Raw genomic sequence first — 27764 nt, forward strand, 5'->3', positions numbered from 1 at the left:
CTGTGAGGCCCCACAGTGATGAGGCTAGACATTTATTTTTTGTATTTTTCCTAATTCATATAACGTAAAGTATTTTATATAACTAAATTTGACTATAGATTATAAATATGGTATATTTTGTGGGAAAAATGGATAGGTTTCATTTTGGAACCATATTAAGTGTACTTGCTTCACAAAATACCCTATTTTTGCATTTGAAAAATGGAAAATCATTTTTTATAACCAAAAAATTGTAAATCTCTTTGGAAATATTGTTTGTCATGGCAAGATGCACATTTGTGCAAAAACAATGAGTACATTATCATAAAATATGGTATATAAATGGACAAAACTTTGGTCATTTGGTTTAAAACTTAAAGTTCAACTATAAAAAATAACAAGTTTGTACTACATAGTTCATTTTTGAAATGGTAACATATGATATTATTATTCTATCGTGTTAAGCAAGAAAAAAAAACTTTAGCAAAAAGAATCACGTTTTTATGAATTAGTTATGATTATTTCAATTTTCAAAGGTCTCCGTGAGTCATCAGTGGCGGGCTTAGATGAAACGACCGCCACTAAAGTGTGTTTGTGTGAATTTTGTTATTTTTCATGTTCAACCATTAGTGACGAGGCACCCGCGCCCGTTAATGACGAGGAGTCATGAGTGGCGGACGTGGCATGTCCGTCATTGATAAGGGGTCATGAGTAACGGGCGTGGTAGGCTCGTTACTGATGATGGTCATCCGTGACGGGCGCGAAAGGCCCATCACTGATGACTCATCACATATATACTGTTTTATAGCAGTGTAACGAACCGAGTAGAGCATCTCCTGAAGCCCGTTAACACTACGAGCCTTGTCACATGTGTGCCGATAGAACAGTTCGGCTCTCTTCCCTCCCAAACGGTCCACTAGGCATTAGCACAATCACTCAAAGAAGACAAGAGGGTGACGTTTGTTATTTTTTCCGTGTTAACGAGCGCCCGGCAATCCCTAGCGAGTATGAAACGAACCGAACAAAGTTTGAAGATTGTTAAGATTAACGAACCTAGCGATCCGAGCTACTCCCTCCAATTCTAAATTGTTATCAAAATATTATATGTATCTAGAAGTATTTTAAGAATAGTTACATCCATATTTAGACAAATCTGACTAAGAATTTAGTCTCAGATGAAGTATTACGAACTGCCGAGCATCCAGTTAGCCGGCCCTACCACACCAGGGCGTGTCCCAGTCCACTCCACCAGCACGGCACGGCACGCCTAGGCGGCTCGGCCTCGCTCGTGTCAGTATGTCACCTTGCGCGTGTGGCGTGGCGCCGCCAGCTGCATGTGCATGTCCGCGTGCGACGAGACCTTCCCGCCGGCCTATCTCGCTTTTAATTCGGGCGTGCATGCATGCTAAGCCGCTCTGCCCTGATGCGTCAGTGGCTTCGTGCATGCTCTGGCCGGCCAGAGCGTGGTGTTCCTTGTTCTGCCACGAGAGCACTTTTCCCACCCACCCCAGGGGCGTGTCCCCCGTCCCTAAATTAGTAAAATATGTGGGCCCATAACTATAAAAACGATTCAGATAAGGGCAAAACTCAGTCCAGGGTAGCAAATGTTGACTTTCGCCAATCTCCAGTGAATCGTGTGGCCAGGGTGACGGGGGGACACGCTCTTAGGGGTGGAGTTTACTTTGTGGTTCTGTCATTTATTATAACGTTGCGGTACCCTTTATGACCGTTTTGGAGGACAAGACCTGAATTCTACTGTACCAAACAACAGAGGGTACAGAGGGTTGTCATGTCCATCTAGTTAGAGGCTACAGAGGGTTGTCATGTCCATCTTAGAAAACAACATCTACAAGCTGGTTTTTCATTTGGGCGCCACGGTGACGGGTGAATATTGTGTTAGGATGGTTTTACGTGGACGATCGTTTATTGTTCAAAGAGCAACGAACTTGAATTTAGACTGATCTTTCTGCGCGACAGGTCAAATTCGTAAAAATCGTTGTGTTGGAACGCTCCTAATAGCATCTCCAGCAAATAGGGGCCAGACCCAAAAATTGTTACTCTCTTCAAAAACGAAAAAATATATATAGGGGGTTCTAATGAATATCGTATAGGGGCCGGACCCCATGATGTTCAGCCACAGATGAGACATCGGCTGTGACACCGGGAGAAAATCAGCGGCGGCATCGGTAGATCGGGAAAGGGAGAAGTGCAGGACAGACAGTGGCTCTCGCGGGAAAGGAGAAGCGCGAGAACAGGTGACAGAAAGATAGGTGCTTCCTATCGCACCCGCATAGAAAACGGCTAGGGCGCCAAAATAGGGGATAATTTTTTAGGAGGAGATACAGGGCTCCATGAAACATGAAGGAGATACAAGGTTCTATGAAATGTAGGCGCAACGAGCTGGAGATGGTTGCTCGAAACTTCTTCCACCTATATGGGTGGCATGCTAGCAATAGGCTTTGCGATGCATGACCATATGTATTTTTGGCCATCCTTGTTTTTAGTTAGAGATAAGTCGATTTTTTAGTTATGGGATATTGTTTGTGCTTTAAGATTCGAAACCAACTATAGAAAGAGGAGACTGAAATGGCATCTAGATGCGAATCCAATGGTTCTGATACATCTTTGAGATTTAAAACTTTTGCTTAAAAATCATGCGCCCGGGATATAGCCACACCTTCTTACAATCCTTGTAATGACACAGAAGCTCTGATACATTAACCGAAAGTGTTTCTCTTTTCCAAAAGAAAATTGCAGCACGATATTTACCGAATATGTGTAGGCACATGCAGAATAATTTTGTTGAGGAACCAACGACGGGTGGGGTGGCCACCGAGTCATGCGCCCCCCACCAAACCCCCCTGTTGACTCATTCCTCCACCTAATAGTTTGTTGTGGGCTCTTATCCATTGGACCTATATAAAGAAGAGGAGGCTACTCATTGTACGTACACTTGAAATCAGAAATTAATAAGAGCTCTTGTTCCTCTCTACTTCCTGGTGTTCATCTACTTTACTGTACTTCGTGATTGTGTGTGTTCAACTACGATCTTGGTGTGCAACCTCGGGACTGGCCAGCCGGCAGGAGTTGCACAACACGTTATCAGCTCTCGACAAAAATCACGGAGATATTGGATCTGAAATTTTATTGCAAAAATGGATTACTCTCTGCGTTACGATTCTGTTTTTGCGATTAGTTTCTTTTTGTTGTATTTCACCTCAAGATTGGATTTTCCTCGCGGGTCGGTTGATAACCAAGTCGCCGGCACAATTGCCGATCGATCCTGCCGCATGAGGGACTTGTTGACCAATTCTTGGGGGAGACGACGCCACGCCGTCGAGCGTCGCACCGCCGGCCACCGCAGCCATGAATGGCAGTGAGCCGTGCCGCCCAAATTTTCCCATCGCGAGCGCCGTCGCCGCTGCCTCCGAGCGCGAGCACCGCCCCGGCCAGTGCGCCGGCTACCGCAGCCTCGGGCGCGGACCGCCGCCGCCTCAGGAGCGCGCCAGGCACGGGCGCGCGCCGGTGCCTTGGGCGCGGGCTGCAGCCGTGCTGGGCATGGGAGCGCGTCGCTGCCGTCCGGCAGGCCGCCGCCGCGTGCGCGCAGGCCCCTGCCGCCCCGGGCGCTGGCTGCCGCCGCCTTGGGCCCCCTGCCGCTGCTGCGCAGCCACCGCCGCCCAGGGGAAACCCTAGGGGCTGGTGCGGCTGGCCCAGCTAGGCCGCGAGGGATGGGCCGGTGGGCCGGCCTCTGGGCTGAAAAAATAAAGGGGGAAATGGGCTGGCAACCCGAAATGCTTTTTGGGCCAGGAATTTTGCATTTTAGTCCGGGACATTTTAGTAAATCACACGCATTTTATCCCTGTTGTGTTATTTTGCATATATGTCCCTGGAACTGTCTGTTTTATCTAAAATCGCATAATTAGGCCAAAATTGCTTCGGGAATATACTCTTTGGGCGTATTTTTGCCCTTTGCACTTGCTTAACATGTCATTAATATTAACATGCTTTGATTTAGTGCTTTTCGATGCTGTAGATTAACTGTTCAAACACTTTTAATCGTATTATGAAGCATATAATCACATGTTTTTAATATTGGAACGCCACATTAAACCACAAATGTATTTTTCATCGCAATTATGCATTAGAATCTAAATGGAATCCTGCATATTTGCATATGTCGGCAATCACCAAGCGCGAGTTTGACGAACTTGCACAGCATGGTGGTAACTACCTTGCATGGGCAACTGATGTGGAAATCTGGCTCGAGGGTAAACAACTCTTGAGCCTGATTGACCTGGGTGGCAAAGGTGCCCCTGCCGCCACATCGGCTGAGAATGCCCAGGCTTTGCAGTTCCTACGCCACCAACTCTGCACCACACTCAACATTGAGTACATGGCTGACCGGCGTGCCTTAGCCTTATGGACCGCCCTCAAACGACGGTTCGAAAGACTGAAGTACTCCACCCAGCCCCAGGCAGAGGCGGAATGGGCCCGGCTGAGGTTTGCGGATTTCCGGTCCGTCGGTGAGTACAACTCAGCTTTACACCGAATTTGTACTCGTCTTCAGCTATGCGGTGTTACAGTCACCGACAGCCAGAAGATTGAGAAGACTCTCTCAACCTTTCATCCGGATGCCGTACAATCCTCCTGGAGCTACCGGTAGGCGAACTACAAGGAATATTCTGAGCTGATCGACATCCTCCAAGTGGCTGAGGCGCATGACGAGGTTCTCAAAAAGAACTTTGTCGTGCAACCACTGGGGGCTAGTGCGCGCCCAGAAGTGCAGGCCAGCGCTTTCAAAATCCGCAAGCCCCTCAAGAAGAAGAGGGGCAAGAAGGCAGGGAAGGACAAGAAGGAGGCCAAGGTGCCAAAGGGGCCCCAAGTGTGTTTCAGGTGCGGCGGGAAGTCTCATTATTCCCGTGAATGTCGCGCACCTCAGCACGTAGCGGATGCTTATAAGGCGAGGAAGGCACATGAGGCCAACCTCACCATCTACAGAGGGGGAGGATCTGTGGCGCCCCAAGTGGCGCCGCCACAGATGATCCCTACACCGCCATCCTTGGCGATGTTACAGGCATCCACTACTGACACCACCACATCGATGGATGTTGAACCCTCGGGGAATCCTCCATCTGGTCTGGACTTGGGAGACGCTGCAGCACTTTTCACCATGGATGACGTGACCGCAAACGGCATTGCGCTTGGGGTCAACGGTCTCATGGAAGAGTCTACCTAGCTTGCTTTATTCCTTTATATTTGCATGGTGGTGTGTTTTGATACATTTGAATAATTGGTTTATTGTGAGCTCTACGAGAGCAAAACATATTTGTTTTTTGGCGATTGGATGTTAAATTCATTCATTAATTCCTTTATTAATATTGATGGCTTGTTATGTTCTGAAATGTATGTCGCATTTACTTAATTATGTTGCTACTTCCTCGCTTCATGAATTAATTAGATGCTATATTTTAGAACACGTGGCGCTCGAATGGAGGAAACGTGCCTTGTGGATAGTTGTACCACAAACACCATCTTGAGAGAAACTCGTTATTTTGAGTCCATTAAAAAGACTCCGGGGAGTATAATGACTATCGCAGGGGGCGAGTCAAAAATAGTAGGCTCTGGACGAGCCACTATCATACTCCCCATGGGAACAACTTTGCTCATTGAGGAAGCATTATTGTACCCAAAGGCGACTCGAACTCTCTTGAGTTTTAAGGACATCCGCGCAAACGGCCTCCATGTGGAGACCGATGATGATAATGGCAAAGAGTGCCCACTTATCACAAAGCGCGATGCCCACAGTAAGCATGTTGTTGAAAAATTCTCTTCATTCGACACTGGGCTTTACTACACTAAGATTGTAGCGCCGCCCGTGTACACTACCTTAAAGACTGTATTTAGAAGCTCTGAACTATTTTGCTTATGGCATGATAGATTAGGCCACCCGGGTATTAGAACGATGAGAAATATAATTAACAACTCAAATGGGCATGGGGTGAATGTTAAATTTTTTTCCGAATCATGATGATTTCGTGTGCTCGGCATGCGCGACGGGGAAATTAATCATTCGATCATCACCATTGAAAGTGAGGGATGAAATTCTTGCGTTTTTGGAACGCATCCAAGGGGATATATGTGGTCCGATTCAGCCCCTTTCAGGGCCGTTTCGATACTTCATGGTGCTCATAGACGCTTCGTCTAAATGGTCCTGTGTTAACTTGTTGTCTACACGGATGCCTTTGCCAAGTTGATGTCGCAAATCATACAAATCAGGAATAATTTTCCGGATCATCGTATAAAGTCTATTCGAATGGACAACACTGGAGAATTTTCTTCAAAAGCGTTCGATGATTATTGTATGGCACTTGGCATTAAGGTTGAGCACTCTGTACCGCATGTCCATACGCAAAATGGATTAGCGGAGGCATTGATTAAGAGTATTAAATTCATTGCCAGACCACTCCTTCGAGGTTGTAATTTAGCAACCACGTGTCGGGGGCATGCAATGTTGCACGCCGCAAATCTCATCAACTATAGACCCACGGCCTACAACATCCATTCACCTGTCCAACTAGCGCAAGGGTCGGCACCAAAAATTGCCCACCTTCGTAGGTTCGGTTGCCAGGTATTTGTACCGATACCACCCCCTCAGCGATCAGCAATGGGACCGCTCCGTAAGTCGGGGATATACGTTGGTTATGAGACCGTGTCAATAATCAGGTATCTGGACCCCATGACAGGAGACTGTCATCCGGCCCGCTTTGCTGACTGCATTTTTGACGAGGATCTCTTCCCGACTTTAGGGGGAGGAAATCAACCTCTTGATGAGAAAAGTCGAGAATTGACGTGGCAAGCCACGGGGATCCATGCAAATGACCCGCGCACAAGTGAGACACATAGAGAAGTCCAAAAGATAATAGATTTGCATGCTTTAGCGAATCAACTGACTGATCACTTTAGTGACTTGAGAAGTGTGACAAAATCACATGTGCCTGTGCGCAATGTACCGGAAAGGGTAGAGATACCCAAGGATCCTATGGGTCTACCCGCTCGAGTCCAAAGGCCTAAAAGGACGAGAAATCCGGTTCCTCAAGTTCAGAGTACTCGGGGACGCCCGACGAAAAAGGACAAGGGGGATTTATCACACTCGGTTACTAAAAAGCCCCGAGAGAGTGAGGGGAGCCAATTGAGACCTGGCACAAGTACGGAATCTCCAGCGCAAGGAATTCTGGACTTTAACCTTCTAACAGTGGAAGCACCCAGCGAAGATGTGAGCGCACACATCGGCGCGGAAAAACTAAATGACCTCGCTCCAGGAATGGGAAATCCCGTGGAGACAGAGGATGCGCATGATGCGCCCCATGACGAAATGGCCATAGATTATGTTAACACGGGAGAATCAATAAACCGAGCGACTGCTAATGTCGACATAAACTTTTCTAAGAAAATTGCCGCAATCATCGATCTTGACCCCGAGCCTAACTCGCTCGCTGATTGTAAGAAGAGGTCGGATTGGAAAGATTGGCAGAAGGCAATAGCTACCGAATTATTATCTCTGCACAAAAGAGAGGTTTTTGGACCTGTGTGTCGAACCCCTCCCCACGTACGCCCTGTCGGCTATAAGTGGGTATTTGTCCGCAAGAGAAATGAAAATAATGAGGTAGTACGGTACAAAGCAAGGTTAGTTGCTCAGGGGTTTACTCAACGACCTGGGGTCGATTATGAGGAAACCTACTGCACGGTCATGGATGGAATTACCTTTAGATATTTAATCTCAATGGCAGTCAATATGGACTTAAAAATGAAATTGATGGATGTTGTTACCGCTTACCTGTATGGCAACTTGGATTCAGACATTTATATGAGGATACCTGATGGTCTCCTGATTCCGAACCAAGATAGAGCAAACAGACGTCTATACACTGTTCAACTCAGGAAGTCACTGTACGGACTTAAACAGTCGGGTAGAATGTGGTATAATCGCCTGAGCGATTTTCTACATGAAAAGGGCTACACGAGCAATGAAGATTGCCCATGTGTATTTATATGGCGATCCCAAGATGGATTCTGTATAATCTCGGTATACGTAGATGATTTGAATATCATCGATACACCTGAGGATATTGAGGAAGCAATTTCCTACTTGAAGTCGGAATTTGAGATGAAGGATTTGGGTAAAACCAAGTTCTGTGTAGGTTTGCAACTGAAACATTCCCATGATGGGATTCTAGTGCACCAGTCTACCTACACTCAAAAGGTGTTGGAAAGATTTGGATTTGACAAGGCATATCCTTCAAAGACTCTCATGATTGGGCGGTCATTACAGCAAGACAAGGACCCTTTCAGGCCGAAAGAAGAGGGGGAGGAAGTTCTGGGTTCAGAATTTCCTTACCTGAGTGCTATTGGAGCACTCATGTACCTCCCGAATTGTACACAGCCGGACATTACGTTCGCCGTCAATTTGCTGGCTAGGTACAGCTCTGAACCTACCAAAAGGCATTAGAAAGGTGTTAATGATGTCTTTCGGTACCTGCAAGGGACCAAATATCTTGGCCTATTTTATAGAAGGAATCAAGACCTATCTTTGATAGGCTATGCCGATGCTGGGTATTTATCGGACCCGCACACATCCAAGTCTCAGACTGAATATGTTTTTCTATGTGGTGGAACTGCTGTTTCATGGAAATCGTCAAAGCAAAGTCTTGTATCGACTTCGACGAATCACTCAGAAATCATATCACTAAATGAAGCATCACGTGAGTGTGTATGGCTTCGACGGATGGTTCGCCACATTCAGCAGACCTGTGGGCTGAACACCGTCCAAACCCCCTCCATTATCTATGAAGATAATGCAGCTTGTGTTGCACAAGTACAAACAGGTTATGTAAAGAGTAATCTCACCAAGCATATAAATCCTAAGTTTTTCTATGCACATGAGTTGCAAAAGATGAACGAGGTAAAACTCTTGCATACTAAGTCGTGTGAAAATCTTGCAGATTTGTTCACCAAGTCACTACCGGCATCCACTTTTGAAAGGTGTGTGCGTGGAATCGGTATGTTAAGACTTAGGGAGATGCAAGGTTCAGGGGGAGATACTTCACATACTCATCGTTAAATCTTGATCATGGCCATCAAGTACTCATCTTGTAGATCGAGTAGGTTGTACTCTTTTTCCCTCAGCGAGTTTTCTTGTGTTTCTCGCATGAGGTTTTTAACGAGGCAATCTATGCAACATAGCAACGTATCATATGCTCTCTTTCTCCATGTATTTTTCACACTGTGTTTTTTCGAAGTTTTTGAGGCATATGGCGTACGGATAATCACCCAAGGAGGAGTGTTGAGAAACCAACAACGGGGTGGGGTGGCCACCGAGTCGTGCGCCCCCCACCAAACCCCTGTTGATTCGTTCCTCCACCTAATAGTTTGTTGTGGGCTCTTATCCATTGGTGCCTAATAAAGGAGAGGAGGCTACCTCTTGTACGTACACTTGAGATCAGAAATTAATAAGAGTTCATGTTCCTTTCTACTTCTTGGTGTTCATCTACTTTACTGTACTTCGTGATTGCGTGTGTGTTCGACTACGATTTGGATGTGCAACCTCGGAACCGGCCAGTCGGCAGGATTTGCACAACAAATTTCACTCCCACATTCTCCCAAAACACAAGTCACATATGTGTAGCCACTCCCACCTTTTGTATTAAATTACTATCTTATTCACGGAAACAATCGTGTTATTTAAGCACAAGCAATCCCAATCCACACACAAGCACAGGTTCCAGTAAATCTACCCACTAACCCACACAACGAATTCAGTTTTGTACATATCAGCATATTACCGTATCGGCCTCTCGATCTCAATGAGTCATCATGCACGATCTTGCGCGCCTTCATGTTGTTAGGATCGGCGGGAGGTAGGTGGACTTATTGCCGAGCACCCTCGCCTTGGTGTCGGGGAAGAAGGCCGTCGTCTCCAGCAGCTCGCCGCCGTCAGTGACGCCGATGGGGTATGCCATGAGGTGGCCCGGAAGTTGGCCCGGGGCCGTGTCGCTCGCGAACATCTCCCAGTGCTGCTGCGCCACCTGGTTCATTCTGCGCACACACGCCAGGCTCGACGGCTGGAGAAGGTCGGCCGCAACGGCGGCTGACGCCGCAGCCTGGCCCAGGTGCTCCTGCCACAGGGAGACTCGTAAGCCATGCACCTCCCCCCTCGCTGGCCGGTTACTGGACGCGAGGTAGCTCGGCTGGTACGCGCCCATGGCGATCTCTGTGTCCCGGCCGCCGTCCATGGATCGCTGGTTGATGTTCGCCGATCCCACGATGACGTACTCGTCATCCACTGCAAATTGAATGTCCAACGGTCAGAGATCCATCATTTCGTTTTCAGCCTGAATTTTAACATGACACTGTCGTGTATGTTTCTTTACGAATTGAGTTTTTACCTATCATTGTCTTTGCGTGGACGTAGATCATGAAGCGCCTGGCCTGCTGCGCCCTCATGTAGTCGGTGTCGGGGTCTGGCTTCTCCGGTGGCACGTACTCGCCGGGGCTGTACGCTTCCCGGTTGCCGAGGCAGAAGAAGGTGAGGTAGTCCGTGGGTTTGGCCTGGATGCCCTTGGCCTGAATCGCCAGTGCCACATCCTTGTACATCATCTCCATGGTCCGGCGTTGCCAGTCCAAGATGGCCTGCACGGAGGCGCTCTCAGGCACGCCCTCCGGCCACATGGGCACCACGACGTAGACGGCGAACCGCTCGCCGGCCTCGATCTTGCTGACGATCTTGAGCGAAAGCTCCTTGGGGATGAGGTGCAGCGCGTTGATGTCCTCCACCGTGACGCCGTCGTCGCGCCGCCACGCGTAGGAGCTCCCCAGGAAGTACTGGTTCTCGATGTAGATGAAGTCCCTTGCGCGGCGGATGGCGTGGATGTAGGCGTCCTGGATGCTGCGGTCCACGACGTGGTCCTTCCCCGTCTCGAGCCCCTTGTCGGCTTGCTCCTTGGGTTCCTCCGGGAAGTCGGCCGCCGCGCCGCCGTCGATGGACCGGAACACCTGGACGTTCCACGATTCCAAGTCCTGGATGCGCTCCTGCGACGCCCAGGACCTGTCGAGGGTGACCAGGAAGTTGTCGCCGTCCCCTTGCTTCCGCCAGCGCTGCTCGAAGTTGTCGAGCACGTCCCAGGCGGCGGGGCCCTCGACGCGGCAGTGGATGTCGTGCCAGGGCTCCCTCGGCCCGCCCTTGTTGACGGACGAGCCGGGGAAGTTTGGCTGGTGGAAGTCGTCGTGGTGCGTGGTGCCGAGCGTCCGGAACAGCGGGTGCTCCTGCGTGTCGTACCGCCCGTCGCAGAGGTCGATGCCGCCCAGGAAGCTCACGAGGCCGCCCGGGTTGTTGCCGCTGTCGACGATGACCGTCTTCTGGTGGTGCGTGAACATGGCGGCCGTCTCCACGTCCTGCACGTAGCTCCGGCCCTGGTCGGGGTTCCGAGGGCAGAGGATGCAGCGCACGCCCGAGCCACGGAAGTAGGTGGCCGTGTCCTCGTCGTGCGTGGCCATGAGGCCGTCGCGCCGGATCGGGCCCAGCCCCAGGGACGTGCGGTCGTCCCACACCAGCATCAGCACCGTCACGCCACGGTCCGCCTTTCTCTTGAGCAGCTCGCCCAGCGTCCCCGACGACGGCTTCCCCGGGTCACGCACCAGCGCCACGCCGGTGTTGACGGACCACCCTGTGATGTACACCATCCTCCGGGCGTTTGTAACAGCCTCGAACACGTCCTCCCAGCACCGGCGCGGCTCGTAGAGCCTGCCACCGGCGAGCTGGATCCGAGGCGCGAAGCCGTCGGCGATGTGCGCGTCCTGGTACAGCCTGACGCGGCAGCCGCTGCGCTGCGGGAAGAAGGTGCGGGGCACGCCAGGGTACTCCACGCCGCCGATGCCAGCGCCCCAGCGGGCGTTCGGGTCCGCGGCCACGTCGGTGAAACGGAGCTGGACGTGGATCCTGTCCCCGCCTTCCAGCGGGCGGCGCTTGTCGTCGCAGATGGGGAGCCACTGGTCCACCCGCTGCCCCGCCGCGACGGCGCCGCCCGTGGGGAGGTAGGCGCGGCCGATGAGCGTGGCGCCCACGGGGTTGTCGGCCTTCACGGTGAAGATGACGTGGGCGGCGTCGTGGGCGCAGTAGATGTGGAACTCCTGCCCCCACTTCGGCGTGTTGGTCGGCTCCAGCATGCGCGTCCGCCCCACGCGAGCCTTGTCGATGTCCACCGTCGCGTACAGCTTGCCGGCCGTGCTGCCCAGCCCTATCGCGTTCTCCACCTGCTGCGTGCGCGCGCGTTTCGCCACGAGTTAATTTAGCTTACTGGCTAGGGTCATACATTCCAAGAGGATCAATACTCCAGTCTGATTCATTAGAGTTTAGTAGGAGTTACCTGGCAGTTGCAGAAGGGCAGCTTCTTGATCCATGAGAACACTTTTTTCTTCATCAGAGTCTGCTCGCATCGCATGCACAGGATGAGGGAAATGCAGTTGTACTCTTTTTTGATAGGGAAATGCAGCAGTAATAGGAGACAATGAATTTACGCAATCAAAATAGCGATCTAATATAAAAAAGTTAGACAATTCACTTATACGCTTCAAGTGTGTCATGACAGCAGTGAACGCTTGCCCTACGCGGGCTCTAATACTATCGTATATCCAAAGTGGCCCACGCACCCAGTCCATTGTTATGATGAGGAAACGCACCAAGAAATAGTTGACTACAAATTAAAAAAACATAAAAAAAAATCTCAGAAAAGAAAAGTAGAGGCACCCAGCCCATTGTTACCATGAGGAAACGGACCAAGAAATACTGAACTACGAATTAAAAAAAATAAAAATAAAATCTTTAAAAAGAAAAGTAGAGTTTTATTTAGGTGAACAAAGTACTCCCTCTGTCTTATATTAAGTTACTCAAATTTGTCTAAATATGAACGTATCGATATACTAAAATACGTCTAGATATATGTAATATTTCAGCACTTAATATGTAACGGAGGGAATAGTAAGTTTGTTGCAGCGACACAGCAGACGTCTTTATCTAATCTCAAAAGAAAAAGGTAAAGAAAACAGACGGCTGTATCGTGATCATGCCGAAATTGAAATGTGCTTTGGCCATCTAAATATGTAAACATGTAGAGCAGAGGTTTAGAGACACTGAAGTTTGAACTTTGAAGCACTCTCATCAAGTTGAGATGAAATGAAACCAATCGAACTTGCTGGCATTCACTTTATGCGTGCTCATTCAATTCGGTAAAACGCACCGAGAAAATTTGTAAGAGACACACTGCACAGGAAAGGAAGGCAGAAGAGTTTGCAACGCGCGTACCTTCCGATTCGGCCTGATCTGCCCGTCCGACGACACGGATGACAGGTCGGCATCCAGAATCTGGGCGTCGATCACCCCGTGCAGCAGCATCAGGGCCATGGCGGCGCCTCTTCTTCTTCTAGTGCTTGCTCACACGTACGATGCCTAGCCTTAGATATTGTTCAGAGCCGACGCACACATATGCAGTATATATACTAGCTGCTAGCTCTCTGATCAAGCACAAATGCAGACGTTATATATCTATGGGGAAATATGAGCTGCGGGGTCAGCTTAACTTCCTTGCTTCCTTTCATTCCCTTCCTTGAAGAACAATCCGGAAAGCAGCTCGAGAAGGCACTGAAAGGTATCGACGCAAAGGATCTCACGGCAGTGGAGGAGAAGCTACCGAAGGTTCTTCCAGATTAACGTTGTTTGCTGGTCCTAGATTTTACCTGCTGCTTATTATCCGCCAAGAGATACGTGTAAAAGTGGTGAAGATTCTGGCGCGTGTGTCGTTCTACTTTTTACTGCTTCAGAAAAGCATGTGTATTCTTTCTAGAAAACTGACACAGTTGCCTTCGGTTATTTTTTTTCCTTTATTTTTTTTATGTATTTTTATCGCATTGATGGACAAACAAAGGCTTGCTTAGGTGCGCGTAATCTGAGCAGATGACAAAGCCATGTGCTTTCGTACTAGGAGATCAGATTTCAGTTGGACTACCGAATACTTGGAAGTTGGAACTTCATCAGAACATGCTAGAAGATGCAAATTGTGTAGTTTTCTGTTTAATTACTCCATGATGAGTTGATGACAACTTGCTAGTCCTGTAAGATATTTAACTTATTCATCTTGATCTTCTTGCCTGCTAGCCTCCCTGGATAGAATAGAGTAATCAAAGTAACAAGTCAAGGTGTTGAGCTGCACTTTTGTCATAATAAATGCATTTTCATTGTTGCTTCAATTGAATTTTTTTTAATTATAAATTAGCCTTCTGTCGGGGCAACATACACAATTTATCATTTCCAAACTATAGGTCCCTTCTTCCAAATTTCTCTAGGGTCATAAGCCCAAGCTTGAATTGTAAAATGTGCAACAGCTGTGTCTGTCCAGGGTGCACCGTCTATGCCTAAACAAATCTGTCAAGTGGCTTCTTTGACGAAAATCTGCTTGTGCAATCCAGCCCTTTCAGAGTCAGAGATGTACGATACTTTTCAAGAAAAAGTCTGTGTCGGTTTGGTTTAAAACAAAAGGGAAATAAAATATTTTTCTCAGAGCGTGAAGCATGTTCTCGTGCATTTTATTCTCTATTCACCGTCGCAGCACTTAGATCACAAAGTATGAAGCTTGATTGCTCTACAAGTTTGAGGAGATCTCCATTTTCGCCTTGTTACGGGGGGGATGGATCTATTCATGGACTAGAGCAAGTCAACTGCCAGTTAGCTGCATAAACAACTCTGTCATGGTAATCAACATGTCATCATGTCAAAGCTTGTCAGACACAGCAATTGCTCTGCTTTCTGAATCTTGGCGCAGCCGCTGAATTCCAAGATGGATCTGCTATGATTGTGCCCCTGGTCTTGAGCTTCAGGATTTCAGGTCATGCTGACCTCCGTGATGATGATTCATGAAGTAGAGGCTGATGAACACTGCACGCCAAAATGATCACACGCATTTCGGAATTTTCGCAAAACGAAATAAAAAAATCACTGCATGCATTTATGTACACAGATCAATTTCAGATCCACAAAAACTAGTTCTAAAATTTACACCCTGTTCCGGACAAATTCATGGCTGTGACGGCGGCGCTGGGGCCAGGACTGCGGACGAGACCTGGAAGACCTCCGGGTTCCAGTCGCCTGACGCGACGTCGCCGTCGATGACGAACCCCGCGAAGGTGAGGCTGTGGGCGTATTGCTTCTCTGTTTCCGACCCCACATCGTCGCTCCGCCGCACCACCACCACCTCCACGTTGTCCCCGGCGGGATGGGTTTGCAGCGGCGCCACCCTTCCGTCCAGGTCGCTCCGGCTCCGGTGTGGCCCCGACAGCGCCCGGAACAACGCCGACCATCGCCGGCTAGGGCGTGCCGCCGACATTGTCCGTAGCGCCGATGGTAACCCCCATCGCCCGCTTGACGACGACGCGCTCGCCGCGGTCACCGCGCTCACGGCCCTGCGGAGCCGCTTTGCGTCCTCGATCTCCCTCCTCAGCCTCTCCGGCAGCCGCAGCGTGTACCGGTCCGCCCGCTCCTCCGCCGTGATCTCTTCTTCCTGCTGTTCTCCAGCTGCGGGCGTTGACGCCGGCGTCTCGACGTTGACCACGGTGTGATCGGCGGACGCCGTTTCCACCGCCTGATCAGCAGCGAGGTCAGCGGAGAGGACGCGTCCCGCGGCGGCGACGGCCGGGTCCGCCAGGTCGGCGCGGCACACGGGGCACGTGGCGTGCGCCGCGAGCCAGACGTCGATGCAGGCCGCGTGGAAGACGTGGCAGCAGCCCGGCAGGAGGCGGAGCTTCTCCCCGTCGTCCGTGAACTCTGCCAGGCACACGGCGCACTCGAGAGCGCCGCGCCCGGCCTTGACCGCCCTCGCCCTGGCGTACGTCAGCACCGGCAGCGCCTCCATCGCGGCAGTGCCGAGACCAGCCGCCCCTCTCCTCCTGCTGCCGCGGCTCGCGGCCGAAGAGAATGCGGCGGCCGCGGCGGCAGCCACTGCCGCGTTCGCGTCCCCGCCGCGTTGCGCGGCCGTGGCGGCGTCGGCGCAGCGCCGGAGGTACGCGGACAAGAAGCCGACCAGGAAGAGCGCGACGATGACGCCCACGAACAGGATCGAAGTGGCCACGTTGAAGGTGCCGCCTCCGAGCCCCCCGTCGGTTGGCGGTGGTGGTGGAGGCGTCAACGCCCCGGCGAAGGTGGCGCCGGCCGTGGGCGGCGTGAAGATGAGCTGCGACGAGGCGGGCCGGAAGACACTAGTGGCGAGCACAAGCGCTAGAGGACGGAGGAATGGACGGTGGAGATGAGTCCACGTGGTGGTCGGCGGCGCGGGAGCCATTGACGTGCGTGTGGAGGACGGGATGCGCGGTTTGGAGAGAAGTGGGGGCGGCGTGCGTGCGTGCGAGAGGGAAATATGAAGAGGTCGAGACAGGCCGAGGAGTGACGTGGGAACGAGTAGGAGTCAAAAGTTTTCGTTTTTGAGGCCATGCCAATTTGCCAATGCTGAAGCCTGAACCTTAGAATATTTGAGATGGGTTCTTGCGTTTTGACATTGTTAATGCAAGATTGCAAGGGCCAACGCGTGTGTTTAGCAGCTAACATGTGTGGTTAGGTAAAGTCAAACGCACTTTGTGGTTGGTGATTAGCCGTGTTGTGGTGTAGATGATCAATCAAGAAACCTTTCTATGGGAACGGTACAAAGCTTTGTTGCTCCCGTATATATTCTCGTTGAACGTTGGATTTCTCTCAACCTCCACTATTCGATCACAATTCAAATCTCATCTCTTCATAAATATTTTAATTTAATTCTAAGTCCACCATCTCGAGCATTTTTTATTATTATCCAACAAAAATTGAATAGTTACAGATTTTAGAAACTGTGTTCAATTGTGTTGACTTAGATACAATTATTTTAGACTAAACTAGAAATAACAAAAATGTTTTATCATATCTTTGTCCTAGTTAACCTCCCTTCATGTACAGAGTAAGAGCATCTCCAGCAGATTTTTTAAAACCGATTCCCTAAAACCAGGTTTAGGGATTGGATTGAAAAAATCTGAGGACAAATTTTTTAACAAAAGTTAAAGGATACAACAAACAACTGCTGTCCATGTGCGGGTATGGATGCATGTGACGGGTACATTTTGCAGCGGGTACGGATTTGGTGAGCTCCACCCGTACCCAAACCCCGTGGGTACTGTCCGTAAGGGGGTTGGGAGGAATCATGGGGAGCATGGTTATGAAAAGGCAATGACTTAACGGGTCTCTGCCAGATCTGACGTGGGAAAAGAAGAAGGATCATCCCGACCACGTGTCACATGACATGTGTGGGTTTGATCTGTCATAAATGTGAGAGTTAGTGAAAATTCCTTAGACAATTAACGGCAATTGTACCATAGCAACACAAAATCTTTCACTAGTTTATTTATTGCAAAACTTACTGCGTCACAAATGAAACAAAGGCTTGAAACTAAGGCGGAGGCAAAAGATCACATCGTGGCCGCCTTATGAGCCTTTCCATGATCCCGGACCTGTGGCGCTTGCAGGCCGCAGATGATGGCGGGGGCCGCAGCCATGCGGTCAGCATGGGCGCAGAGGAGTGGAGGCGAGGGAGCGCCAGCACTTGCACACGGCGCGGAAGCGGCACAAGGATCATGCCGGCAGCCGGATTAGGATCTCCGCGAGCATGCCATCCGGGATGTGAACAACAATGATGAACGGCTCCGCGCCGTGTCATTTAGCTTTGCCTCCAGTTTGCGGGAGAGACAACATAGTCACATAGATATCTCTATGTCGGATCCCATAGTGGGAGCGTCCATCAATGGTGATATATATATAAGACAATGGTCAACATAGCGATCCAGATCGTAAGTGCTTGTTATTGTGCAACCTGTGCTGGTTGGCTGGACCCCGTCTCGAGGTTGCACACCAAGATCATAGTCGAAGGAATCGATCGCACACAATCACAGAGTACAATAGAATAGATGTACATAGAGAGGTAGAGAAAAACATGAGCCTTTTATTATACATGCCTCCTCTCTCTTATATAGGCCCAACAGGTAGGATTCATCAACACTTGTGCGCACGCCAAGGGACCGTTACTCGTTGCTCGGAGCATGTTCTTCCTAGTTGTTACGTCAGTTAAGTGGCAGAACCAACCTCTTTTCATTCATGATATCTTTTTCAGATCTTGATTTCTTTTTGTTTGTCACCAAACCTTGTTTCGGCATATACCTAGCTAGCTACTCCCTCCGTTCCATAAAAATTGCCACGATTTTGAACTAGAGCCAATTCAAAGCCGTGCCAATATTTATGAAACAAAGAGAGTACTAGGATCTGATTGGTTTCTCATCTCAGGTTTCAACTATGAAAATCTGCGAAGCAACTGGACTTCTTTGTGGTTTGGCTATTTATTTTCAGCTGACTGGAATATCAATTTCATTTGAGCTGTGACATTCTTTGTGTTGTCATTTATATATAAGTTATTTATTATTTTATGTAAAGCTTAGTTATTTCATTTATTCTGACTTGTTCACTCCTTTCAGATATACTGCGTTATTACTGCTACCTTGCTGGTAAAGTATTTTGACATGACATCAAATCAGACCCGGCAGTGCAGAATTAATATCACCATCGAGGACACCAATCACAAATAGCAAGTGATAAAACTATTAAAACAAACTGTTCCTTTGCCAAAGCAAGATTTTCATTACAGAGAACAATATTATTCAAGTATCATAATGTCAGCGCCATGTAAGCAGACTCCACCCTTTTACAATCATTTAAAACTTATTTTATAAACACACACTGACCGGATGCAATTTACACACAGATGAACAACTTAGCTGCCACGGTAAGTGGTAAAGGAGAAAGGAGAATGCAACAGAGGAACGTGGAAATGCTCGGTTGTCTGGCTCTTTTTTATCTCAAATACGATGCTCACATAAGGGAAAAACCCTGATGGTGCATACTTGGATGTATTGAAACTTATCCGGTAGAAACCAGGAGTGACATTGTCAACGATGTCCATCAGTTGACCACTGCGTCCATCATTGTTTGTAACCGAAGAGCCTAGTGTTGTCCATCCATTGAAGTCTTTGTTATCAAATGACGGGCGACTTGATGCGTCCTTCCACACCTCCAAGCTAACTTCAATTCCAGATGCTGGTGATCCACGAGCGGTGTCCAGCACATGGGTTGTGATAGGAGGGCGGGTCCGGTTGGAGCTACCTGTAATTTCAGGAGCTTTATTGGTAGAAGGCTGGGAGAGAGCTCCAAGGTGTGCTCCAATAATCCGCATTCGATCTTTTTCAAAATTTAATTAAGTGATAAGAGAGCAAAATTACAAAGGGTTGCACACAAATAAAAACTAATATCAATATGGTACAGTTCCAAAACAACACAAGCAAAGTATACAAAACAATCAGGATAAATATGGAGTACATGTTGACCAACTGCAAAATTGAAAAAAAAATCCATGCCCAAGAGTTGTCTTTTCAGAGTATGCTTATCCAGCAATGTTCATCACAGACAAACTATTGTCGTCTTATTTCAACACAGTTCTTGGCAAGACAATGTTTTGCATACAGAGTTGCATTATTTCTTATTGTTTTGACTATAGTTTCCTTTTGCCATTACATTCAGATTAACAAGCAGAGAACCAGAGTAAGCAAAGTTCTTGCATGTAATAATTACAAGAGATATATATTTCTTTAGCATCAGGCATTTCAAAATACTAGCTTCTAACAGTAATCTTATGTGCGCATATGAGCTAGCAACCTATGGTGCAACCATGTGTGGATGCTCAAGGTCAAAGTATAAAAATGCATAGCATCAAACAAGAGCCTTTGTGTGCAAAGTAGCAACTCTATATGGAACAAACCCAAATCTGCGAGTAGAACTGGTCACTCGATTCAATGGGTAGCATTGAACAGTTAGACCAATAAGACTACCTTCGTAAGCAGAGTGCGAACATGTGAAGACAATATGGCTAACATACAGATACAGGATATATAACGAAACAGATCTCAAACAAGTGGAGTAAACAGCAGACATTTTTACCACAAAATGAGGTCAACAAAAAGAATAGTTCAAAACCTGCTGCTTTATCTGATTGGCTAGTATGACCTTCAGCTGAAGTAAAGGGAGCAGGAGTCTCCGATGAGAAAAGTTTTGCAAGACGCAGTTCAGTTATCTTCAATTCTTCCTGTGCTGCAACCTCAAGTTCAACAATTGGCCTATTTGTATAACGCCTCTGGAAACAGCAGCAGGATAATAAGATAACTTCAAGGCCATTACGGCAATAGGAACGAAGATAGCATATCAAAGTTCTGTTAGTGATATGATTTGTGATCAAACCATAGCCCAGACAATTCAAGGTATTAAGGATAATCTCACAATAGGTCTGCTTGCTTTGCCGCAGGGGGCAGACCCACACAGGGTCATGGGTATACTGATGTACACCCAAATGTTTTGGCAAAAAATTGATATATATATGATGTACAGAAGGTATATGTATCACTAGTGTATTTTTTGAGCAATATACAGACTATTTCATGGGTGGCAGACCTTAAAAGCAGCAAGCAAGCCCGATTTCGACACATCCCAATCAGCCTACCTAGCTGCCCAACACAGATAAGGCCCAAGCCTCCTAGTCTCGAGCAGTAGCAGAACTGCAGAAGCACCTGTGATTGTCTTGCGTTTTTGCAATTTCTTTTAATTACATGAGACATTGTAGCTATGATGAACAAGAACAATCTTTATTGTACTATCATGGATCTTTATGTGTTATGTTGGACAAAAATTTATTATCAATTTGAACACCCATATTTCAAAAGCTAGATATACCACTGGTTTGCAGTCCTGGTTGATAACGCCGACATTTGGGTTATGCCCACCGTTTGACTGCTGACTGGATAGAGGCAAATTCATGGGCAAGGCCCATCTAGTTGCCTCACCTTTCCCTCATTGGCATGACCACATGGCAATTGGCTACCAAGCAATTGATAGGCACTGTTGCCAAATGATGGCAAGTGACATTGACAAACTGGGTACTTCTGGGATTCTGATCTCAAAGGTATCTAAGTCATTACTTAAGAGAGGTCTACATACGACATTTTTCATTACTCCTTCCGTTCCATATTAAACTGCTACATGAATTGTTGGATGAGCAAAAGAAATGCCCATTATTATTACCGAACCACCCAAATGCCAATTACCAAACCAAATATTGGAAATTTTAGTTGGACATATGCAGACCTTAAGCTCAGACAAGACCTCAGGGGCAGTCCTACCAGACGCACATATCATGAAAACGAACCCAAACTTCTCCCTGTATCGGGCATTCCACTCAGCCAACTCCTGCAGCAATTTGAATAAACAAAATTGAGTCCACAAATCAGACCACAGAAGCAATCAACGCAGTGAATAAGGCGTATCACCTGCGCGGCCGAATCAGTGGCAGTGGAAAGTGCTGCAGATTGCTCCTCCTGGCTCCACCTGCACTGACTGACATCAGAGACAGCAAGAAGCAAAACTGGAACGACAAAGGGAAGTAACAAAAGAAAGGAACCCGACTTGGAGACGGAGGGAGAGGTGGAGCCGATGGGCGGGTGCGCGGCGAAGGCCTCCAGCCATCCAGTCACGTCCACCTTGATTTCGTTCCCCAGATCGTACGAGCACGGGCAGCAAGGATCAGTAAGGGAAGCGAGAGGGGAGAAACTGGGAGATCGAGGGCCACCTACCTTGTCGAGCCAGATGCGGCGGGCGGCGAGGACTGCGTCGGCGAGGGAGGCGAAAGGGGACGCGGCGGCCAGCGCGGCGGCGAAGCGGCGGCTGCCGTTCACCCGCAGTACATCCTCCACGGCCAGCGGCGTCGGCGTCGCCATCTTCGCTGGTGGCTTGCTCGACTGATCGGACGGCCTCTATCCGGGGGGAAAAGATGGACGGGGTTTGCCTGCTCCTGTGCAGCTGTGCTGGTTGAGGTTAGGCCTTTAATTAACGGTTTAGATCCCTCTCTCGTCTTTAGCATAATCACTTTTCAGTTTTTATGATTAATTAATTACATATTCCATCAATTTTACAATTCTTGTCGAAATATTATATGTATCTAAACAATAATTATGAAACGGAACAGACGAGAAGGTAGACAGCTGTCAAATCCGTGGGAGAGCACGGCAGCGTGGATCAAGCACGCAATGGAAGCAGACAAGAATCAACTGACTGACCAGGCCAAGGTGAGGTCACGAATGGAGCACTATTTGAAGGGTATGAGACTAAACGTTACTATTGCATTGTAACTTTGGAAACCACAGGGTTGTAACCTTTGTGGTTACTTCTCACTCCGTTCCATATTGTGACTCAGATTTATCTAAATATAAATGTGTTTACGTCAAAAAACGTTTAAATATATGTAATAAAAAATCACTTAATATGAGACGGAGAGAATAAAAGATTTTAACAAGTATGCACTGTCCGTTCCTAAATTTTTTTGTTCAAATTTGTTGTAAAACCGCAACAAGAATTGGAACGGATGGAGTACTAGCGTGCATGGCTTTTGGAATCGCGGCTTGCATTTTACACTGCGGTGATACAGTTGTTCTACACTTCTACTTCTAACTTGTAACCCTGTGAGACCATTGCACTTCCCTTAGGAGCATGAGGTCAATGACGAAACTGGAAATTCTTTATGGATGTGAACTTAAGATGCACACCAACAACACAACGGTCTCATCACACTTTAGTCCCCTGACACTTCAAGAAGGAATCCAGCAGTTAAAACCATGTCCCGATCAAAACCCTGAGGTGCATTCTTGCTCGCGGACCAAATTGGACAGGTAAAGTTACAATGAAGATTACAAAGCATGAACTTGGAGAATTTGTGCTAGCACGTATTTTCTCCAAGCGAGTGTCCTCGTCATCCTCAGAGAACAGTGGAAGGAAAATTATATCCGTAACGTGAGTTTCCCCAGCATGGCGGAAATGATCATCAAGTGTCACAAGACAACATCCAGGTAAAAGAATTATCTTTTATTTGTAATGCTCTGCAAAAAAGAAGACGATCCCTCTGGCCCTGATAACCTGTCGCCAGTTACAGCGGCAGAGATCTCGGACAAGATTACAGAGGCCCAGGGAAGGTGCCGTTCTCCCGTTGCTCATTCCAACGGTCAACCTGCAGACCAAACACTGTCATCGGTCATTCTGAGCCCAAACTACTTTATTTTGAACAAATAAATTCGTGTGTTATTGCCATCATATGTAATACTCCCTCCGTCCCATATTAAGTGACTCAAAATTGTCCAAACACAGATGTATCTATACTCAAAAAGCGTCTAGATACATGTAACATTTTGTCACTTAATATGGGACGGAGGGAGTACAACCAAGAAGTAGCAGAATCAGAATATGAGCAACTGATGATTAAATGAACAATTTAATGTGCATATAGCAAAAATAGCATACTGAAAGGTCAGTAGTTCACAATGTGTTATTGTAGTATGGATTTGCTTCTAACTCTGGCTCATGTATAATGATTTATTCAAACCGGCAAAATGCAAAACAGAATAAAAGCATCGAGGGTTTACACATTGGTGTTGCTATATAAACTAAACTAGATGATGCCCTGCGGGTTGCTGTGGACGGGAACATTAGTCGGAGGTAGCAACTGAAGTGATGTGAAAGAGATGTGCAAAAGGTAAATAAAAAAAGGGTAAAATGATGATGATTAGTGCCTCGAAGAAAATCCTACACAGGCATGCACTCATAATTATATGCATTGATTGAGATGACTTGGATGGTGATGTAGATGAAGGAGAAGGCAAGAAAAAAATACTAAATGGGGAGCAATTGTACAGGTATATAGGATTATCAAAATTAAAATAATGCATTCAAAGGTAGTCCCTTCTCAGAAGAAAGAACTAGCGTATCTAGCTTAATGAACCTACCATGCAATGAGATCAAAGGAGGAATCCCAAACTTTTATACCAACAGTAAATCCTTACTGAAGTGTAGGTATATAGCTAAAGCGCTACAGAAGCTGTACATTGAAAGAACATCATAACTGTCAAGTGCAATAATTATCACCATTTGCAGAGCACTAACAACGGGCTAATGATCACAGAAGCTTCACGTGCCACAGAAATACTTTACTAATCTCGAGTTCTCAATACCAAAACAGGGAACTTAATGAATCATGTGAAAGCAAGAAATGCATACCCATTCGCCAGGGCAAAGAGATCGGTAGTATTTTGCGAACTTGTCACATTCGGAAGCATCCTCTCCTTTCGCAGCTACGCACCTGATTAAATCACCACAGTTATTGAGAATGGCAGCACATAGATCACTAGTACAACTTTATGAAAGAGCAATTGTCCTACCTGTGATACTCAACATAGCGTGTGAAACAGTGCCTTGATTGATTAGTTGTTGGGAAACGGAAATCTGCTGGTGCTGTTTCAATCTGCATATTAAATATGCTCAGTAGTTGGTCATTATCAATAAACATGAACTATTTTTTTTTCACCACAAGTCTCTTGTAGTACCATACCTTAATCTCTGCTTTCTCTTCAGGCTCTTCCTCTTCAGCAGTCTCAGTTGTTTCCTCTGTTGCAGGATTCGTTTCCTCTGCTTCTGCCTTGTCAGCACTATCTTGCACAGACGGTTCACTCTTATCTTCTACAGCAGTTGTGACCTCAACAGCTGGAGGGGCGTCATCGTTTGTTTCAGGGGCAGCTTCAGTCTCAGTAGCAATAGCCGGCTTCTCCTCAGCTTCTTTTTCTGCTGGAACCTCTTGTGGCGGAAGTGAATATTCCTTCAAATGAAAGTCAAGTTCAAAAACACTATTTCTGGACCATGAAAGACCAACAATAAATGGAATAACACATCATAGATGAACCAAAAAATCCTCACACAGATATACCTAAAAAAGTAAAAATCATGCTGTGCATAACTTTGAGACAGGACATTTCTGGCACATATTTAACTATTGCTTGGAAATTCTGATAATTCGCAAAACACAAGAACTACTTGAACAAAGTCAAATATATACTCTAGGAGACCATACCCAAAAGCCTTACTCCTTAAAATTGCATGTGCTAAACGCCAAGTACTAAATACATACATAACAAATTTGTATCTATACATAATTCTTGCATTCTGCAACTCTTCATATACAACTAGTTACCTACTATGTAAATCATACTTGCAAATCCACATAACTAACCCTCTCTTTTGTGAAAGAAACTCATAACTAAACCAGACTCACATCACAAACAATTTCAACAAATGGTGTACAAATAGAAAATTGTAAAATAAAATAATAGTGCAAATAGCCTAGAGCAGTTGTCTACCATTTATAAGGACATCCAGAAATAATACCCTACACTCCTACAGCACACAAAAGCAATCAGCAGTAAATAATTTTCATGTAGAACCTTCGTCCACACCAGAGAAAATGTTGAATATACATGGGAACTTTCTCCAAATATGTTTGTAGACACAACAAATACTGTCAAAGTTTTGTTTAAAAAACCCTTCAGTCTCTGCTCACGGTGTTTACAAAAGAAAACTACCAACAAAAACGTATCTTAAGTGAACTATCCCAATCCAACAATGTATCCTTATTCACATTTACGAAGAACTGACCCACGTATTTGTAAAAACACCTACATCATCTTCTATTATACTATGGTAACTGGCCAAGTTTTTCTCATGGGATATCCTAGTACCTCTTTTACACAATGCCAACTACAAGCACAGCATCCAGATATTCAAACTCCTTAATCTATATAGAATATGTTGAGAAAAAAATGTTATACTCCCTCCGGCCGGAATTACTTGTCGCAGATTTAGTACAATGTAGATATTTTGAGAATCTGCTATGGTACTTCACTAGAAGAATGAAAAACCCTAGAGTCTCCTATCCTAACTATACAAATTAGAAAGTTTTCGATAAAATAGATACTTATCTTCAAATGTCAAATGTGGAAATTTTTCCTGAATGTTTATGATATTTAGAACTAACAGCAAAATTACACTTATGCAACCATCCCTTGTAGAATATTTAAAAAGTACAACATCCTACCACTTAATCCCTCCGTTCCTAATTATAAGATGTTCTAATTTTGTCCTAAGTCAAACTTTTTAAAGTTTGACCAGGTTTATAGAAAAATCTAAAACTATAATTAGTTTTATTAAATCCATCAAGACATATATTTTCATAGTATACTTATTTGATATTGTAAATGTTAGTTTATTTTTCTATAAACTTGGTCAAACTTTAAGAAGTTTGGCTTGGGACAAACCTAGAATATCTTATAATCCCCCCATCCCACATTAAGTGACTCAAATTTGCTCAAATATGGATGTATCTATGTCTAAAATACGTCTAGATACATGTAATAGAAAGTCACTTAATATGGGACGGAGGGAGTATTTAGGAATGGAGGTAGTAAATCTTAATCACAATGAATCATCTTAGTTCCATCGCATTCAGTTTTTCCAGCGTCAAAATCATCCATACACTATCAAATCTCTACTTGAATCACACCATTGGTCCAATTCCCTCCAAAATTGCGCCCAAAACAACTAAATTACACCGATAACAGGGCACCAGCTGCAAAATTATGATCTATGAGCACTTAGCAGGAGCTAAATACTCGTTTTAGTTAATCAAATACAACCAGGGACACCAAACCACACGTTATTCAGTTCAGAATCCTGATATCCTACGTACGCGCCAGGTCATCGACCAAACAAATCTACCTACCACTCGTCATTTCGGAATTTGCCATGACAAACAAACAACATCCAGTCCTGAGCCAAAACCTAAACGCTGAACAGCAACGCTACCACAAGAACCCCTCGGAGAACCGCAGATCTGGAGGCGCTCGGTGGATCTACCTACCATACCTACCGCGTCGAGAAGTTCAGAACGGGATCTTCCTTGTACAAGCGGAGAGGACGAAGGGTTTCATGGGTTGTTTTCTTACCTCGGCGAGGGTCGGTGCCTTGGGTTCGGCGGCCATGGGCGCGGTAGCCAGGAAGCTTCTAGAAGTGGCGGCTGCGAGAGAGAGAGAGTGGGAGAGATAGACCAGCAAGACGATAAAAGAAGAGGATGGAGATCAGAGACTCGGAGAGAGGTGGCTTAGTGGGCCGGGCCGTAGAGCTAGATCAAAATTGGGCTAAAATATCGGGTCGCGCTCTCTGTTCGCGCGAAATCTCGTCACATGTGGCGGCCTCACGTATTCTCAAAAAAAAAATTGTGGCGGTCTCACGTTATATTTTACAAAAAAAAAACAATCTCGACCATAATTTTGAAATTTCAGCATAAAAATGCTCGGTTTCAAAAGTAGTGAAGTTTAACTTGCAAAAAATATTACTCTCTCCGATTCAGAAAAAATGTCGCCCATTTTATACTAAATAGTACGAATTTGATACTAAGTGGTCGACATATTTTATGGATTGAAGGGAGTAACAAAAAACTAATTGTCACCAAACAGGGTCCAAGCATCCACTTCTTGAAATTTAACTGTAGTAAAAAATAAAACTATTATTGTCACTACAAACTTGCACGCCACAAAGGTGTGGGTCCAGGACAATGAGGTGGCCAAGCGGTAACAAGGGTAACATCACCACGGCTCACTTAGTCACTTGGTTGTTTGCTCTACTCGGCACCAAGCGGCACTGCTGATTGTCGATGTTGTACCGCATCTCTCTTCTTTCTAGGAGAACTACAACGGGCAAAAAC

General features: G+C 46.5%; 4 protein-coding genes across 6 annotated transcripts; all 4 read right to left on the reverse strand.

Annotated features, from left to right (window-relative positions):
• Positions 1–9652: 9652 nt before the first annotated feature.
• Positions 9653–13546, reverse strand: LOC100821437 (phospholipase D alpha 1). Of its 2 annotated transcripts, none has more exons than XM_010230241.3 (4): positions 13334–13546; positions 12399–12458; positions 10422–12285; positions 9653–10318 (listed from the first exon to the last, which is right to left on the reverse strand). In XM_010230241.3, the coding sequence occupies exons 1-4, from the start codon at positions 13430–13432 to the stop codon at positions 9870–9872; spliced, it is 2472 nt and encodes an 823-aa protein (XP_010228543.2). In that variant the 5' UTR covers positions 13433–13546; the 3' UTR covers positions 9653–9869. The 2 variants fall into 2 exon arrangements, with proteins under 2 accessions (XP_010228543.2, XP_010228542.1); XM_010230240.3 differs by having other exon boundaries at positions 10422–12288; positions 13334–13545.
• Positions 13547–15004: 1458 nt separating this feature from the next.
• Positions 15005–16651, reverse strand: LOC100831915 (E3 ubiquitin-protein ligase Os03g0188200-like). The gene has a single exon (XM_003561530.2). The coding sequence runs from the start codon at positions 16356–16358 to the stop codon at positions 15099–15101; it is 1260 nt and encodes a 419-aa protein (XP_003561578.1). The 5' UTR covers positions 16359–16651; the 3' UTR covers positions 15005–15098.
• Positions 16652–18682: 2031 nt separating this feature from the next.
• LOC100821742 (uric acid degradation bifunctional protein TTL) lies at positions 18683–21992 on the reverse strand. Of its 2 annotated transcripts, none has more exons than XM_003557731.4 (6): positions 21763–21992; positions 21596–21669; positions 21460–21517; positions 21278–21379; positions 20117–20273; positions 18683–19324 (listed from the first exon to the last, which is right to left on the reverse strand). In XM_003557731.4, exons 1-6 carry the CDS (start codon positions 21904–21906, stop codon positions 18861–18863), a joined length of 999 nt encoding a protein of 332 aa, XP_003557779.1. In that variant the 5' UTR covers positions 21907–21992; the 3' UTR covers positions 18683–18860. The 2 variants fall into 2 exon arrangements, with proteins under 2 accessions (XP_003557779.1, XP_010228544.1); XM_010230242.3 differs by having other exon boundaries at positions 18683–19249; positions 21763–21989.
• Positions 21993–22772: 780 nt separating this feature from the next.
• Positions 22773–27163, reverse strand: LOC100822057 (cytochrome c oxidase subunit 6b-1). The gene is made up of 5 exons (XM_003557732.4): positions 27007–27163; positions 24564–24827; positions 24394–24476; positions 24233–24314; positions 22773–23189 (listed from the first exon to the last, which is right to left on the reverse strand). Exons 1-5 carry the CDS (start codon positions 27040–27042, stop codon positions 23136–23138), a joined length of 519 nt encoding a protein of 172 aa, XP_003557780.1. The 5' UTR covers positions 27043–27163; the 3' UTR covers positions 22773–23135.
• Between the last annotated feature and the right edge of the window lie 601 nt (positions 27164–27764).

Source organism: Brachypodium distachyon, chromosome 1, assembly GCF_000005505.3.
Source record: "Brachypodium distachyon strain Bd21 chromosome 1, Brachypodium_distachyon_v3.0, whole genome shotgun sequence".
Taxonomy (NCBI): domain Eukaryota; kingdom Viridiplantae; phylum Streptophyta; class Magnoliopsida; order Poales; family Poaceae; genus Brachypodium; species Brachypodium distachyon.